This window comes from Hypanus sabinus, chromosome 11 (assembly GCF_030144855.1).
Source record: "Hypanus sabinus isolate sHypSab1 chromosome 11, sHypSab1.hap1, whole genome shotgun sequence".
In the NCBI taxonomy this organism is placed as follows: Eukaryota; Metazoa; Chordata; class Chondrichthyes; order Myliobatiformes; family Dasyatidae; genus Hypanus; species Hypanus sabinus.
Genome location: NC_082716.1, coordinates 24,935,211 through 24,952,874, shown reverse-complemented (window position 1 = coordinate 24,952,874; position 17,664 = coordinate 24,935,211). Strand labels below are relative to the sequence as shown.

Below are 17,664 nucleotides of genomic sequence, written 5' to 3'. Positions count from 1 at the left end.
TCTGCAGATGCTGGAAATAAATAAAAACACAAAATACTGGCAGAACTCAGCAGGCCAGACAGCATCTATGGGAGGAGGTAGTGACGATGTTTCAGGCCGAAACCCTTCATCAGGAGTCATTCTGCATCTCTGTTTTGAATGGTTGCCCCTCTATCCTGAGCCTGTTCCCTCTTGTACTAGACTCTCCTACCATGGGAAATACCCTTTCCACATCTACCATCACTAGGCCTGTCAACATTCGAAAGGTTTCAATGAGATGCTCCTCATCCTTCTAAATTCCAGCGAGTACAGACCCAGAGCCATCAAATGTTCCTCATATGATAGACCTTTCATTCCTGGCATCATCCTTGGGAACCTCCTCTGGACCCACTCCAATGCCAGCACATCTCCTCTAAGATGAGGAGCCCAAAACTGTACACAATACTCAAGTTGTGGTCTCACCAGCATCACATTGCTGCTCTTGTATTCTGGACTTTTTGAAATGAATGCTAATATTGCATTTGCATTCCTCACCCCTGACTCAACCTGCAAGTTAACCTTCAGGGTGTTCCCAAGTCCCTTTGTACCTCAGATGTTTGGATTTTCTCCCCGTTTAGAAAATATTCCGCACATTTATTTCTACTACCAAAGTGCATGACCATGCACTTCCAACATTATAATTCATTTGCTACTTTCTTGCCCGTTCTCCTAATCTGTCTAAGTCCTTCTGCATCCGATGTGTTTCCTCAACACTGTCTGCCCTTCCACCAATCTTCGTATCATCTTCAAATCTGGCAACAAAGCCATCTATTTCGTCATCTATATCATTTACATACAGCATAAAAAGAAGTGGTCCCAACATCGAGCCCTGTGGAAACCACTAGTCACTGGCCGGCAACCAGACAAGGATCCTGCCTTCCTCCAGTCAGCTGTAGACATGCTAGTAATTCACTTGTAATACCACAGGCTCTTAACTTGGTAAGCAGCCTCATATATGGCACCTTTTTTTTATTATCACTGGCATGTGTTGTGAAATTTGTTAACATAGCAGCAACAGTTCAATGTAATGCATAAAAAGAAGAAAAAAGCAAAATAAAATAATAATAAATATACAAACAACTAAATAAGTACATCATTTACAGTATTTGTATATTGAATTGATTAAAAATCATGCAAAACACAAATAATATATTTAAAAAGTGGTTTAGTGTCTAAGGGTTCAATGTTCATTATGTCGATTTAGGAATTGGATGGCCGAGGGGAAGAAGCTGTTCCTGAATCGCTGAGTGTGTGCCTTCAGGCTTCTGTACCTCCTACCTGATGGTAACAGTGAGAAAAGGGCATGTCCTGGGTGCTGGAGGTCCTTAGTTATGGACACTGCTTTACTGAGACATCGCTCCTTGTAGATGTCCTGGGTACTTAGTTGGATAGTACCCAAGATGGTGCGGATTAAATATACAATCCTCTGAAGCTTTGTTCGGTCCTGTGTAGTAGCCCCCACCCCCCCCCCCAATACCAGACAGTGGTGCAGCCTGTCAGAATGCTCTCCATGGTACATCTATAGAAGTTTTTGAGTGTATTTGTTGACATGCCAAATCTCTTCAAACTCCTAATGAAATACAGTTGCTGCTTTACCTTCTTCATAACTGCATTGATTTGTTGGGACTCAGAGATCTTGACACCCAGGAACTTGAAACTTCTCACTCTCTCCACATCTGATCCCTCGGTGAGGATTGGTATGTGTTCCTTCGTCTTGCTCTCCCTGAAGTCAACAATCAACTCTTTCGTCTTTCTGACATTGAGTGCCAGGTTGTTGCTGTGGCACCACTCCACTAGTTGGCATATCTCACTCCTGTATGCCCTCTTGTCACCACCTGAGATTCTACCAACAATGGTTGTATCATCAGCAGATTTATAGCTGGAATTTAAGCTATGCCTAGCCGCACAGTCGTGTATATAGAGAGTAGAGCAGTGGGCTAAGCACACACCCCTGAGGTGCACCAGTGTTGATCATCAGTGAGGAGGTGATGTTATCAACAATCTGCACTGATTGTAGTTTTCCAGTTAGGGAATTGAGGATCCAATTGCAGAGGGAGGTACAGAGACCCAGATTCTGTAACTTCTCAATCAGGATTGTGTGAATGATGGTATTAAATGCTGAGCTATAGTCGATGAACAGCATCCTGACATAGATGTTTGTGTTGTCCAGGTGGTCTAAAGCCATGTGAAGAGCCATTGAGATTGTGTCTGCTGTTGGCCTATTGTGGCAAGAGGCAAATTGCAATGGGTCCAGGTCCTTGCTGAGACAGGAGTTTAGTCTAGTCATGACCAACCTCCCAAAGCATTTCATCACTGTAGATGTGAGTGCTACTGGGCGATAGTCATTAAGGCAGCTCACATTATTCTTCTTAGGTACTGGTATAATTTTTGCCTTTTTGAAGTAAGTGGGAACTTCCGCCCTTAGCAGTGAAATGTCCTTGAATATTCCTGCTAGTTGGTCGGCCCAGGTTTTCAGAGCCTTACCAGGTACTCCATCTGGACCTTCCGTCTTGCGAGGGTTCACTCACTTTAAAGACACTCTAACATCGGCCTCTGAGAAAGAGATCACAGGGTCATCAGGTGCAGCAGGGATCGTCACAGCTGTAGCTATGTTCTCCCTTTCAAGGAGGGCATAGAAACTGTTGCGTTCATTTGGTAGTGAAGCATCGCTGCCATTCATGCTATTGGGTCTCACTTTGTGGGAAGTAATGTCTTGCAAACCCTGCCAGAGTTGTTGTACATACGATGTCACCTCCAACCTTATTTGAAATTGTCTTCTCGCTCTTGAAATAGTCCTCTGCAAATCATACTTGGTTTTCCAGTACAGGCCTGAGTTGCCAGACTTGAATGCTGCTGATCTAGTATGCAGTAGGTGACGTACCTCCTGGTTCATCTTCCTTGTCAAAGGCCTTCTGAAAGGCAAGGTAGTGTAGTGGTTAGCATACTGCTGTTACAGCACCAGCCAGCAGAGTTCCATTCCCACTACCGTGTACAAGTAGATTGTATTTTGTCCATGTGGGTTTCCTCTGGGTGCTCCACTTTCCTCCCACATTTCAAAGATGTATGGGTTAGTAGGTTAATTGGTCACGTGGGTGTAATTGGTTGGTATGGGCCATGAGCCAGAAGGAACTACTATAGTGCTGTATGTCTAATAATTAAACATATAGCAAGATATTGCAGGTGTTGGAAATCTGAAATAAAATTAGAAAAAGCTGAAAATATTGACCAATTGAGTAACAAATGTAGAGAGGAACAAAGTTAGTGCTTAATGTACTTTCATGAGAAGTTTGAAGGTGCAGAGATGAGGGGAGGAAGCATTGGCAACAAAGACTGAAAACTACAGAAGTAAGTGTGGTAAAAAGAACAAACAAAACCTCCTTGGAGAGAACAGTGGTTTGTCTAAAAACAAGAAGTTTCTGGAGGGGAAGTCGAAGTGACATAAACAATATTACTAAAGCAAATTAATGCAACTGTTGGAGAAAATGCTGGAGGAGAAAACTAGTTGGGGAGCTTCTGTGGCAAAAGAAATAAATATATGGACTGTCAGTGGCTGGCAGACTGAGTTTTAGGCTAAAGGCTTGTCCATAACTAGGCCTCTTGCCTCATCATCGTATTTCTGGTGAGCTCTTCCTGACCCTTTAGAAGCAGTCAGTGGTGGACAGATAAGTCCATAGTATGTGGTTTGGGGATGAGAAGAGTGGGAAAGGAACCAGTATGACAGTCATGGTCAGTAATATTGCAGAAAGATAAGAGGGAAACCACAAATACCTGCTGGGATTTCCCTGTGTAGTTGCACCTCAGTGTACAATCAAAAGTCTCATGCAGCATGCTCCTTTTAAGTCCATCCAGTTTAGGAGTGAAATGTATAATTTCAAATTTGCTCATTATTACGTACGGATGTTCAGTGAAAGAGATTTTGTTAGTGTGCTTTCCAGGAATGTGAGTCATGAGTACTTGAATGAACTGTCAGAGGAAGTGGTCGTTTAAGAGGCTTTTGGATAGTTACATAGAGAGGAAGGGCTGGGGTGTGTGGGTGGTTATGTGCTAAACATGGACAACTGAGTAGCAGGTTGACATACACCAGTTGTGCTGAAGATCCTCTTTTCCTGCTCTATGATTATGACTCTAAAATCATGCCATATGTAAGTACATAGTGGTAAAAAGAAAACAATGCGGTTTGAGAGGCAGAAATGAGATTTAAATGAATTTGTTCATTTGTCATATGCTGTGTCGTATGGTGTTGGGTGACTGTTCTTTCCATGACGATCATTGTTCTTGGCAAATTTTCCGACAGAAGTGGTATGCCATTGCCTTCTCCTGGGCAGTGTCTTTCCAAGATGGGTGACCCCAGCCGTTATCAATGCTCTTCAGAGATTGTCTGCTGGTGTCAAGGGATCACATAACCAGAACTTGTGTTATTCATCAGCTGCTCATACGACAGTCCACCACCTGCTGCCGTGGCTTCACGTGACCCTGATCGGGTGGGGCGGGGCTAAACAGGTGCTTACACCTTGCCAAGGGGTGAGCTGCAGGTTAGCAGAGAGGAGAAGTGCCTTACACCTCTGTCAGTACAGATGTATCTCCACTGTGCCACCCATTTAAAAGAGTAGGACCATCAAAACAGATGTAATGAGAAGATCTGATTGGATCCATGTGCAAAGAGTAACCATCCTCTGGCACCTTAGTCTCTTTTTTAAGTTTGGAAGGGGCCTGATTGCTTCTTCATGTTGCTACATCAAAGGAACTTCCCTGTATATTGTGCAACAGAATGTGAAGTTGGAGCGAAAAATAAACAAAACTGAAAGAGAAAATTAATTGCTTGAGCATCATCTGTGAAGGGAATTTGATTGTCAATATTTCGGGTCAGGTCGCTTCCTTGGACATATTTAAAACTTCTTGGAGCCAGGAATCACAGAGGAGAGAAACTGATCCTCCTCCCAGCCCCCATTTGCTGGGGCTTTGGTTCCCGATCTGCACTATTGCTAATCGGAGACCATCCAATGTCAAATCATGAATTTCACTGCAATGATGCTAAGGGATTCCGGCAGACAGAGTCAAAGTGTTTTGGAGCACAGAAACAGGCTTGATGGCCCAACTCATTCATGGCAACCATGTTGCCTAACTGACATATTCCATTTGCTTATATCTTTCCTATCCATATATATATAGTCCAAGTATCTTTTAAATGCCATTACTGCACTCACCTTCACCTCTTCCTCTGGTAGCTTGCTACATCTAGAGTCTAAGACTAGAGAATCTGAGATCGGGCCACAGCCTCAGAATAGAGCGTTTAGAACTCCATTTAGAACGGAGATGAGGAAGGATTTCTTTAGCTAGAGAGTGGTGAATTTGTGGAATTCGTTGCCACAGGCAGCTGTGGAGGCTAAGTCACTAGGTATATTTAAGGCAGAGTTTGAGAGATTCTTGGTTGTTCATAGCATGAAAAGATGCAGGGAGAAGGCCGGAGATTGAGGCCGAGAGGGGAAATGGATCCGCCACGATAAAATGGCAGAGCAGACTCGATGGGCCAGTTGGCCCAATTCTGCTCCTGTATCTTATAGTCTTATATATTCACCTCGTGGAAAGTTGTCCCTCAGGAATCATTTTAAGTCTTACCTCTCTCACTTTATACCTCTGCCCCTCCAGTTCAGTTTCTGTCCTGCAATCAGTTTGACATCCATTAGGCATGAGATGATGGAGGGGTGAGGAACTTGACAGAATTCTGGCCTGCCAGTTGGATATTCAGTTAATACTCTGTAGAGTGGTTACATCAGTTCTGATGTCTGAATGCAAAAGAGAAAGAAAAAAAGGTGTCAAATTCCCCTGACCCATCTTTTGGCTGGGGCCTTCTGGAAGCAATATTTTAATCTGAAGTGAGAGACAACAGGGATGGATGTGCACTGATAAGAGGATTGGAAAAGCAATTGCTTTAAGTATGTATGCAATTCTTGTTGTTATGTTTGCTTCCAGCTGGCACATAGACTTTCATGAGCTTTTGTGCCAGATGTAGATATGTATTTGTGTTTGTATGCCATTGCATCCTCTATTGGCATCAGGAATCTGTTACAGCAATATGTTTGGGGGAGGGGGAGAGGTGGAGGAGAGGGTGGGGTGGCAAATGGAAAGAAGCCAGAAAGGTCAGGTGTCTCCTGCCCACCCCTACGCCCCAACATCCGCAAAGAGAAGTAGCAAAGCTCACTTGGCATATGTTGTTGACAAAGGATTTTCATCTTGATGCCAGCTGTGCCTACAGGCCCTAAGTGACATTGTAATTAGATGTTAATACCTGTTTCACCTTTATGCTGGAAGCTCTTTAGTGGCATCACAATCACAGCATGTCATGTTTTACATGATATTGCATGAAAGAAGGCGTGCCAAGGTGATCAGGAGCCCACTTCGCCCTTTTGGTCCCACCTACCAAGCTGCCATGAGCCAGTTCTGCAGCCTCTGCATACCCAGCTGGGACTGACTGCGGTAACTTGCCTTTCTCAGAATCTGAATCAGCGGAGAGGAGAATGCCAAGCTTTGCCATCTGCTGCAAGGTCGCCAGGAACACAGAACTTGCTCATGCCCACAGATTGGCACAAGCCAGTAAAAGCCTCAAACTTGGCTGCAATTCCTGCAGGCATGCTGTGGTGCTGACCAGTGGCATTGTGCTGTGAAGTGGCAGAAATGCATAAGACACAGGAACAGATTTAGGCCATTCAGCCCATCGAGTGTGCTCCAAATTTCGATTATGGCTGATTTATTTTCCTGGCCTAATCCCCATAGCCTTTGACACCCTGACTAATCAAAATCCTCTGCTTTAGATGTACTCAATGTCTTGGCCTCAACAGTCATTTGCACCAATGTATTCCACAGATTCTCCTCATGAGGATAGATTGAGCAAGCAAAGGCTTTTCTCTTTGGAGAGAAGGAGAATGAGAGATGTCTTGATAGAGGTGTACAAGATGATAAGAGACATTGATTAAGTGGAGAGCAGAGACTTTTTCACAGGGCAGAAATGGCTAATACAAAGGGGCATAATTTTATAGTATTGGGAAGAAAGAATAGATCTGATGTTAGAGAAAACATAGAAAACATAGAAACATCAAAAATCTACAGCACAATACAGGCCCTTTGGCCCTCAAACTTGTGCCGAACATGTCCCTATCTTAGAAATTACTAGGCCTACCCATAGCCCTCTATTTTTCTAAGCTCCATGTGCCTATCCAAAACTCTCTTAAAAGACCCTGTCGTATCCGCCTTCACCACCATTGCCGGCAGCCCATTCCACACACTCACCGCTCTCTGAGTAAAAAGCTTACCCATGACATTTCCTCTGTACCTACTCCCCAGCACCTTAAACCTGTGTCCTCTTGTGGCAACCATTTCAGTCCTGGGAAAAAGCCTTTGACTATCCACACGATCAATGCCTCTCGTCATCTTATACACCTCTATCAGGTCACCTCTCATCCTCCATCACTCCAAGGAGAAAAGGCAGAGTTCACTCAACCTGTTTTCATAAGGCATGCTCCCCAATCCAGGCAACATCCTTGTAAATCTCCTCTGCACCCTTTCTATGGTTTCCACATCCTTCCTGTAGTGAGGCGACCAGATCTGAGCACAGTACTCCAAGTGTGTTCTGACCAGGGTCCTATATAGCTGCAACATTACCTCTCAGCTCTTAAACTCAATTCAATGATTGATGAAGGCCAATGCACTGTACGCCTTCTTAACCACAGAGTCAATCTGCGCAGCTGTTTTGAGTGTCTTATGGACTCAGACCGCAAGTTCACTCTGGTCTCCCACACTAACAAGAGTCTTAGCATTCATACTATATTCTGCCATTATATTTGAACTACCAAAATGAACTACTTCACACTTTTCTGGGTTGAACTCCATCCGCCTCTTCTCAGCTCAGTTTTGCATCTTTTCAATGTCCCGCATCTGACAGACCTCCACACAATCCATAACAACTCCAACCTTTGTGTCATCAGCAAACTTACTAACCCATCCCTCCACTTCCTCATCCAGGTCATTTATAAAAATCAAGAAGAGTAAGGGTCCCAGAACAAATCCCTGATGTATGCTACTGGTCACCGACCTCCATGCAGAATATGACCTGTCTACACCACTCTTTGCCTTCTGTGGGCAAGCCAGTTCTGGATCCACAAAGCAATATCCCCTTGGATCCCCTGCCTCCTTATTTTCTCAATAAGCCTTGCATGGGGTACCTTATCAAATGCCTTGCTGAAATCCATATACACTACATCTACTACTCTACCTTCAATGTATTTACTCACTTCCTCAAAAAAATTCAGTCAGGCTGACTGTTCCTAATTATATTATACCTCTTCAAATGTTCATAAATCCTGCCTCTCAGGATCTTCTCCATCAACTTACCAACCACTGAAGTAAGACTCACTGGTCTATAATTTCCTGGGCTATCTCTACTCCCTTTCTTGAATAAAGGAACAATATCTGCAACCCTCCAATCCTCTAGAACCTCTCCCATCCCCATTGATGATTCAAAGATCTTCACCAGAGGCTCAGCAATCTCCTTCCTCGTATCCCACAGTAGCCTGGAGTACATCTCATCTGGTCCCAGTGACTTATCCAACTTGATGCTTTCCAAAAGAACCAGCACATCCTCTTTTTTAATATTTACATGTTCAAGCTTTTCAGTCTGCTGCAAGACAGCCCTACAATCACCAAGATCCTTTTCCATAGTGAATACTGAAGTAAAGTATTAATTAAGTACCTCTGCTATTTCCTCCAGTTCCATTCACTCTTTCCCACTGTCACACTTGATTGGTCCTATTCTTTCACGTCTTATGCTCTTGCTTTTCACATACTTGTAGAATGCCTTGGGGTTTTCCTTAATCCAGCCTGCCAAGGCCTTCACATGGCCCCTTCTAGCCCTCCTAATTTCCTTTTTAAGCTCCCTCCTGTTAGCCTTATAATCTTCTAGATCTCTAATATCACCTAGCTCTCTAAACATTTTGTAAGCTTTTCTTTTCTTCTTGACTAGATTTATTACAGCCTTTGTACACCACGGTTCCTGTACCCTACCATAACTTCTCTGTCTCATTGGAACGTACCAATGCAGAACTCCGCACAACTATCCCCTGAACATTTGCCACATTTCTTCCATACTTATCCCTGAGAACATCTTTTTCCAATTTCAGCTTCCAATTTCTTGCCTGGTAGCCTCATAATTTCCTGTACTCCAATTAAACACTTTTCTAACTTGTCTGTTCCTATCTCTCTCCAATGCTATTGTAAAAGAGTTAAAATTTTGATCACTATCTCCAAAATGCTCTCCCACTGAGAAGTCTGACACCTGAATACCAAATCAAGTACAGTCTCTCGTCTTGTAGGCTTATCTACATATTATGTCAAGAAACCTTCCTGAACACATCTAACAAACTCCACCCCATCTAAACCTCTTGCTCTAGGGAGATGCCAATTGATATTTGGGAAATTAAAATCTCCCATCACACCAACGCTGTTATTATTACACCTTTCCAGGACCTGCACCTCAATATCCCTGTTACTATTGGGCGGCCTATAAAACACACCCAGTAAGGTTATTCACCTCTGCCTGTTCCTAACCTTCACCCACAGAGACTCAGTAGTAATCCCGAGATTACTACCTTTGCAGTCCTGCTTCTCAACCTCCTCCTTATCTCCCTGTAGTCCTTTTTCAGGACCTCTTCCCTTTTCCTACCTATGTTATTGGTACCAATATGTACCACGTCCTCTGGTTGTTCTCCCTCCTACTGCAGGATATTGTGCAGATGGGTTTCTTTTTTCACTCTGAGAATGGTGTGCATATGGAAATTGCTGACAGGGGTGGTGATTGAAACTAATACATTAAGAGGCATTGATCATGTTGACAGTCAGAGGCTTTTTCCCAGGGCTGAAATGGCTGCCACAAGAGGACACAGGTTTAAGATGCTGGGGAGTAGGTACAGAGGAGATGTCAGGGGTAAGTTTTTTACTCAGAGAGTGATGGGTAACAGAATGGAATGGGCTGCCGGCAGTGGTGGTAGAGGTGGATATGATAAAGTCTTTTAAGAGACATTTGGATAGGTACATAGAGCTCAGAAAAATAGAGGGCTAAGGAAAAGACTTGTAATTTCTAAGGTAGGGACATGTTCCGCACAACTTTATGGGCCAAAGAGCCTGTAATGTGCTGTAGGTTTTCTATGTTTTTATGTGTCTATGATATTCAAGGGACTCTTATATCAGCATATGGATGAAAGAAAAACAGAGGGCTGTGTGGGAGGGTAGGGTTAGATTGATCTTGAAGTAGGCTAAAGCATCAGCACAACATTGTGGGCCAAAAGGCCAATCTAGTGCTGTACGGCTTTATGTTCTCTGCTCTTTCTAAGGTCGTGTGTAGTTCAGAGCAAGCGTTTTAATAAGAACAGGACACATTTGTCCGACAATCACACAAAAGGTAACTTGTCTAGTTAACCGACAATATCAAGGACTTAGCAGTCAGTTTACTTTCATAATGAAGGTGAGCATTTGTCATTTTGAGTATTTTGTATGTATGAACGTACTTTCACTATTGATCATTAATGCTGTGTGCACAAAACCCTTTCTTGCTGTCTATGTATATGAGCCACCCTGCAGACAATTACCAGTAATAGCTGAGGTGGCAGTGAATCTTAACGCAGAATCAAATTAATTTATATCAGTGTCAAAAATATATACTTAAATAAACAATAGCATTTAATATCCAAAAAACGAATATTGTTTTTGGGTGACATTAAGATGCTTAACTCGTGTCATTTGACATGCATTCTGAACCACCCAGATTTGTTCGTCTGGGATAACACGCACAGAAGTTTGATGAAGGGTCTTGGCCTGAGATGCCGATTGTTTATATCTCTCTGTAGATTCTGATTGACCTGCTGAGTTCCTGCAGCATTTTGTGTGTGTGTGTGTGTTACTCTGGATTTCTAGCATCTGCAGCATCACTTGTGTTTAATAAATGGCTTTGCAGTTTTGAATAAGCAGTGACAGAATTTGAAATAATAAATGATATCCAAAGAAATGTCAATGTTATACTGTGGTAATGAAAAATTATTGGATATTAATGCCATTTTATCAATTGTGCAATAGTGCTCCATTTCACAAGGCAGAAGGCAAACTCCTTGATTACTATTGCAGTGTTGGGGACACTGTGATGCAAAATGTGATTTTTCTGCTTTTGAGTGAGAGTTGAAAGCGTGGACTGTTGAATGGTGCAGTTTTGAAGGGAATCCTTTGAATGGGGCATCAGTCTGTTTGTGCTACTTCCATTAGTAAGATCATTGAGAGTACAGAGCAATTGAGATAAAAAGACCACAGGGTAATATAAGATGATAAGATTGGAAGAGTAAATAAACAAAGTCCAGAGTAAGGCATTTAAATTAAAGCCATAAACAGACAATAAATACCTGCACAACACAAAATATGGTGAAGGAAGCAGCCCAGCAATGCAGATTATTAAGGGGAAACAATGTTAGTCATGTTACTTCACCAATGGGTCATTCAGCAAACCTGGTGCGTAGGAAGTGTTGGAACTAATGCAGAGATTAACAATTTCTCTGATGACACTGACTTTTAGTCTTTGCACTGACTGGAGGATTAATCTAGAACAATACTGTAAGTGAACACAGCTTGTAAATTAAAGTACAGCTGATAAACTTGTATTTGCTGATGTTTGAAAGAAAGGTTCCACAATCCTCACTGTCACTTGATTCGCTCAGTGAAGATATACTGTAATGCTTTCTTATAGCAATACCATGCCTTTGATAGTTCTGGAAATATATTTTCATTGCAAGTGACTTTCAAATAGATGAAAGTTTTGTGGCATTTCATTCCACTGATTTTCAACACTTGTCAGTTCTTCACATTGGCATTTGACATTGGAGAGGGTTCAGAGAAGATTCACGAGAATGATTCCAGAAATGAGAGGGTTACTGTTTGAGGAACGTCTGGGAGCTCTTGGGCTGTATTCCCTGGAGTTCAGGTGAATGAGGGGGGATCTCATTGACATATTCTGAATGTTAAAAAGCCTGAACAGGTTAGATATGGCAAAGTTATTTCCCATGGTAGGGGATTCTAGGAGAAGAGGGCAAGACTTCAGGATTGAAGGATGTCCATTTAGAACTGAGATGTGGAGAAATTACTGTAGTTAGACGATGGTAAATCTGTGGAATTTGTTGCTGCGAGCGGTTCTGGAGGCCAAGCCATTGGGTGTTATTTAAGGCAGAGATGGATAGGTTCTTGATTAGCTGGGTATCAAAGGGTTTGGCATGAAGGCAGAGGAATGGGGATGACTGGAAGAATTGGATCAGCCCATGATTGAATGGCAGAGCAGACTTCTGCTTCTATATCTTATGGTCTTATTATCGTATTGGTGGTGCCGACAACTGCATCACTAGCCATGAAGAAAAGGCTACAAAGCAACATTCGCAGTTATGTGAGTGTGAATGCAGTGCCCATAACAATGACATTGAACACAAAGCTAAAATCTATCCCTGCATATAGTGACACATCACAAACTGATTTGTGGCTTTATGAATCTCAGGCTTGTATACAGAATCCATACTTTGATAATAAATGCACTTTGAACTTTGAAAATAGTAACTTCAATAATGTCTCCCATGCTACTGAAGATGTACAACAAACTTATAATTGAACCCACCTCATCTGTCATGCTATGAGGTAATCACTGTCATCCTGCAGTCATGAATGAAATGCATTATGGGTATTATTCAGAAAGCCTGTCAAAGGATCATGAAATCTAAAAATTGTAAAGGGAAGAAGTTACGATCCCCTGAATGGATTAGTTGATTAACACAAAATCAACCAATAAAATGTAAATCACCCTAAAGGTCATAGATCAAACTTAGTGCTGACTTCTCAGATATATGCTCTTGTGATTATTTGCTCGTCACTATTGATGGGTATAGTAGATTCCCTGTAATTAAAAAACATCTGTATTCTGCAGCATAGGTTGCTATCTCAAATGTTAATTGTATCTGCATTATTGGTGTTCCTCAAGTAGAGAGAATAAAGAATTGAAAGCTGTTTAAAATCGATGACTAGGAAGTTTCCAATTTCCTTTGGTTTCACTCATCGTAAAGTCACCTCACTGGCCTTGAGCCAGTGGGAATCTAAATCAGGGGTACCTAACCTTATGTATGCCATGGATCCCTACCATTAACTAAATGGTCAATGGACCCCAGTTTGAGAACCCCTGCTCTAGAGAAATTTGTATGAATAATAAAGAAAAACTGGTCTGTTCATGGTGAAAGTAAGTACAGGAGGCTGTGTCGTTGTAATTTTTTTGGTGATTAACAAAGCAATGTTGAATTTATTGAGAGGAGTACATGCAGTCTGCTTTGTCTGCAAAATATCTTCAGGGATACCGACAGGATTGATTATCAGCATTGACAATATAGATACAGCATGAAGTCTGATGAGAACAATGACATGGAATTCAGAAGTGCTCCATGACTATATAAGATATATATAACAAATTTCATGACTTATGCCAGTGATATTAAATCTAATTCTGAAGCTAGCAAGCAACTCTATATGACATCCAACATTTCAAGTTACTGACATCAAAGGTTTCCTGATCACAGCACTAGATGTTTCACAAAATATCATGCACTTGAAACATCGTCTGCTGCCGGCAAATCCAGAATGGGCAACCTTGAATTTGAAAAAGAAGATGAAATATCTCAATTGATGCACCCTCCACTACCCTCACATTTGGAAAGCAATAATATAAAGCATAGCGTGAGGAGAAGCCTACACCCAGTGTACACTTTATTAAGCTCACCTATACACCTGCTTGTTAATGCAAATAACAAGTTGGCACTGCATTGTCAAGAAGTCATTCCCAGCTATTCAGGAGAAAAGGCAGAAGAAAGGTCATGAACGCAGACATTTGGTGCTAGACCAGTCAAATCACAAATGCAACCGATGTGGGGGACAGTGCTGGTCTTGTGGCCCATAAACGTGCCTGCAGAGACTAGACTTCCAGCACAGTCAACATCGAAATTGATGGACAGCCGAAGAAGAAGAAGAATGCTAATACATAATCAGCCAATCATGTGGCAGCGACTCAATGCACAGAAGTATGCAAGCATAGTCAAGCTCACACCAAACATCAGAATGTGAAGAATTGTTATTCTAGTCACTTTGACTGTGGAATGATAGTTGGAGTATCTCAGAAACTGCTGACCTTCACGGGAGGCTGTGTCAGACCAGAGTTTGGGGGGGGGGGGGGGGTGGGGGCTGCGTCTCGGCAGATGAAGGCCCCACGGAAGGACCGAGTTGGAGCTGTCGCTCGCCCAGATGCTAGCAGAGGACGCTTTTGAAATCCCGAGACATGTTTTTATTGGTGTGGACTGTAGTTTACATTGGTCCCCTTCAGTTTTTCTGCATTTTCTTTCTTGTTGTTGATCGGTGGGTGGGCGATGTGCTACTTTTTTGGGTAAGTGAGGGGTTGGGGGTTTGATGTTATTGTCACTGAGTATTATTTTGTATGGGAGGGCCTTGGGGGTTAGGGGTTTGATGATTTAGCTGTCGTGCCTGGGCGGGTGATCTGTTGGTCTGTTAGTTTTTATGCAAGGGAGGGGTTTGGGGGGTGGTTTCAGAGTTTTGTTTCTTCATCTCTTCCATGTGGTGGAGGGGGTGATGTCTTTTCTTTCAATGACTGTCATTTTTTTTCTGTATTACATGGCTATTTGGAGAAAATGAATCTCGGAATTGCATTCTGTGTGCATACTTTGATAATGAAATGAACCCATTTTTGAACCTTTGATCTCCTGGGATTTTCATGGCCAACAGCTTTTAGAGTTTACAGTGAAACAAACAAACAAAAAGATCCAGTGATTGGCAGTTTTGTGGAGGAAAAATGCCTTGTTAATGAGAGAGATCAGAGGAGATTGGCCAGGCTGCTTCAAGCTGTCAGGAAGGTGACAATAACTCACAGGACCACAAGTTACAACAGTGGTGAGCAGAAGAGCAGGTCCAAGTGGACAGCGTGCTGGACCTTAAAGTAGATGGGTGTCAGCAGCAGAAGACCATGAACGTACACTTGGTAACCACTTGATTAGGCACAGAAAGTACTAATAAACTGGCCAAAGAGTGTATATATCCAATAGACTTTGTAACAAATTGATTTAAAGGCTGGGAGTTTCCAATGGTTTCTTTGAGAGGCAGAAAGTAAAGCTACTGTTGCTGTTAGTATATTTTCTGTTCCAAGTGTCCATTCCCTCAGCATGTGGTTCTGAGCATGTCCAGTGTTGTATAAAGAAAGCAGCTGTTGTTCTATATCATACAACAGTGCACTTATCTAATTAATTTCGTATATCAAAGGCTTCCAATTAGTAGTTTACAAATAGGTTGAAATCCAATATAATGAAGTTGATTAATTGTAAACATATAAAATTAGTTTTGGACTGATCATAATGTGATACTGTACTTACAGTGAACAAATTAATCAAATTAATGGCTTCATTAAATGTGTTTAAAATATCAACTATTTAGTAATACAATCACAAAGCATGGTTTAATATATATACAGTATTAAAAAGTTACAAATATCAAGCTGTATTGTAGTAATGTTATACACAATCAAAATTAATAATTGTGCATTATCAAGTTCAATGGTTCAATGCTTCAGTTTAATATCAGAGAATGCATACAGTATACGGCCTGAAATTCTTACTCTTCACAGTTATCAATAAAGCAGAAAAACACACAGTATGAATGACAGAAATTTCAGAAACCCAAAGCCCCACCCACGTCCCACACAAAAGTATCAACCCTCCCCCTCCCAAGCACAAGGAGCAGCAGAAGCATCGACGCTCCCCCTCCCACTTGCACCAGCAAAGTGTGAGTGAAGTAAAAACAATCACATTGATAGTCTTGAGAGATGATTTGTTGTTGATGCCAAAGAACACTATATTTGAGTATTATTCCACAGATGACTTTAACTTACCTGGAAGTGTTAATTAGGAAATGCAGAATAAAGATAATTGCAAAAGAACCAGATGAGAAGGTTTTCAACACTAAGATCTGAAATGGTCTGTTTGAAAAAAATGGTGGAAAAAGATTAAATGATAACATTAAAAAGATTTGAGCTTGAGAAGTTAAAAATTCCAGAGCCATGAAGGAAAACGCAAAGTAGTAAACATAGGTGGCACAAATGCACGAAACCAAATGATATTCTTTTGCAAAATTCAATGATTGGTTAACTAGTTTTATGAAATAGAGGAGTATACTATTGTGTCCAATGCAGCAACTTACTTGACAAATAATATCATTCAGGGATCAAAAAATTGTCAAATACGTCATCCAACCTGCTTTTTAGAAGGACAGATTAATGATTTTTATCAGCTTAAAGCAAATTAAGATTATATCATAAGGTATACACTTAAAGTACATTATGTACTTTTAACATAATTGATAAATATCTTATGAAGATGATGCTTTAAGATATAGATTCAGATTAAATTTGCTGTTTTTACATTTGAAAGCTTAAATAAAGTAGAGAAATTATGGTCATTCTTTATAACATATTATCATAGCATTGCTACAGCACCAGAGAAGGTTGTTGACCCATATTTTGTTTTTTGTTCTGTCTCCTATCCATAAATCTATTCAAACTGTAAAATAACAGCAAATGAGAATTATTGATTTGCATTAAAAGATGCTTTAGTGGCAATTAGAGAATCATGAAATATCTTTTCCTTTTTTGTAGTACATCTGAGATTCCTCAGTTCAGATTGCCTTATGATGTTGTCAAGTTTGAAATCAAGCTGATGAAAGACCTTGGAGTGAAGGTAACCACCAAAGTGCATGCAAAAAATAAAATGAAGAATGGCTTGAAGTTTACTGATGATTAACAGCAAAATGTCACACACATTAATAAAGCACAATTAAATGTCGCCAATTGTTTCAATTGGGTAGGATACCTGATTTAGTTCTGAGCATTTGTCTGTCTATATTTTGAATGCAACCAGTCTGAAAAAGGGCAATCAATATTTCTGTCGTGTCTTGCACACATGCAATTAATTTTTTGAGTGGAACAGTTTCTTACTATGTTGGGTAGATTTAGCATTTTGCTTTAACCATGGTTTGTTTTGAACTGGATTTTACACTTTGCATATAGAATTAGACTGTGAAAGAAATGATAAAATTTTAAAGGACAGGACCTACAAATGGTCCTGCCCTTTAAAATGTTATCTTTTCTTCCTTATCCTGATTCTACACATAAAGTGTAAAAATGGAGCTACGTGACTAGCTCCAATGTGTTGTCGCCAAAGGCAGTATTTACATTATATACTTAATACTCACTTAAAACCCTCTTCACAAACACACCAGAGCAAAGCCAGAAACCACTGTTCACCACTGTCATTGACCTTGGCATCCCCAGCTCTCTGGTTAGTTATGACCACAGTCCCACTTTTCTCTGCTTTTTCCCCAGCAATGTCCCGACTCCAGAGATCTTAAATTTCCCCTTCAACCACCCCACTCCCTCTTCCAGTTCCAAAATGAAGCTCCCAACTTCGCTGTCATGGCTGGGCAACTCTTCTGTATGACCCTTGACCACTCCAACTACCTTTGCTGGATCTGGAGTGG

The 17,664-nt window shown here is 41.3% G+C and overlaps 1 protein-coding gene across 3 annotated transcripts in view; it reads left to right on the top strand.

Annotated features, from left to right (window-relative positions):
- LOC132401544 (dihydropyrimidine dehydrogenase [NADP(+)]-like) overlaps positions 1-17,664 on the top strand; it is an 889,454-nt gene that overhangs the window by 376,761 nt on the left and 495,029 nt on the right. For all 3 annotated transcript variants that reach the window (XM_059983565.1, XM_059983564.1, XM_059983566.1), the window contains exon 7: positions 16,784-16,865. In XM_059983565.1, the coding sequence (XP_059839548.1) occupies positions 16,784-16,865 (82 nt within the window). The remainder of the gene's footprint in view (positions 1-16,783; positions 16,866-17,664) is intronic.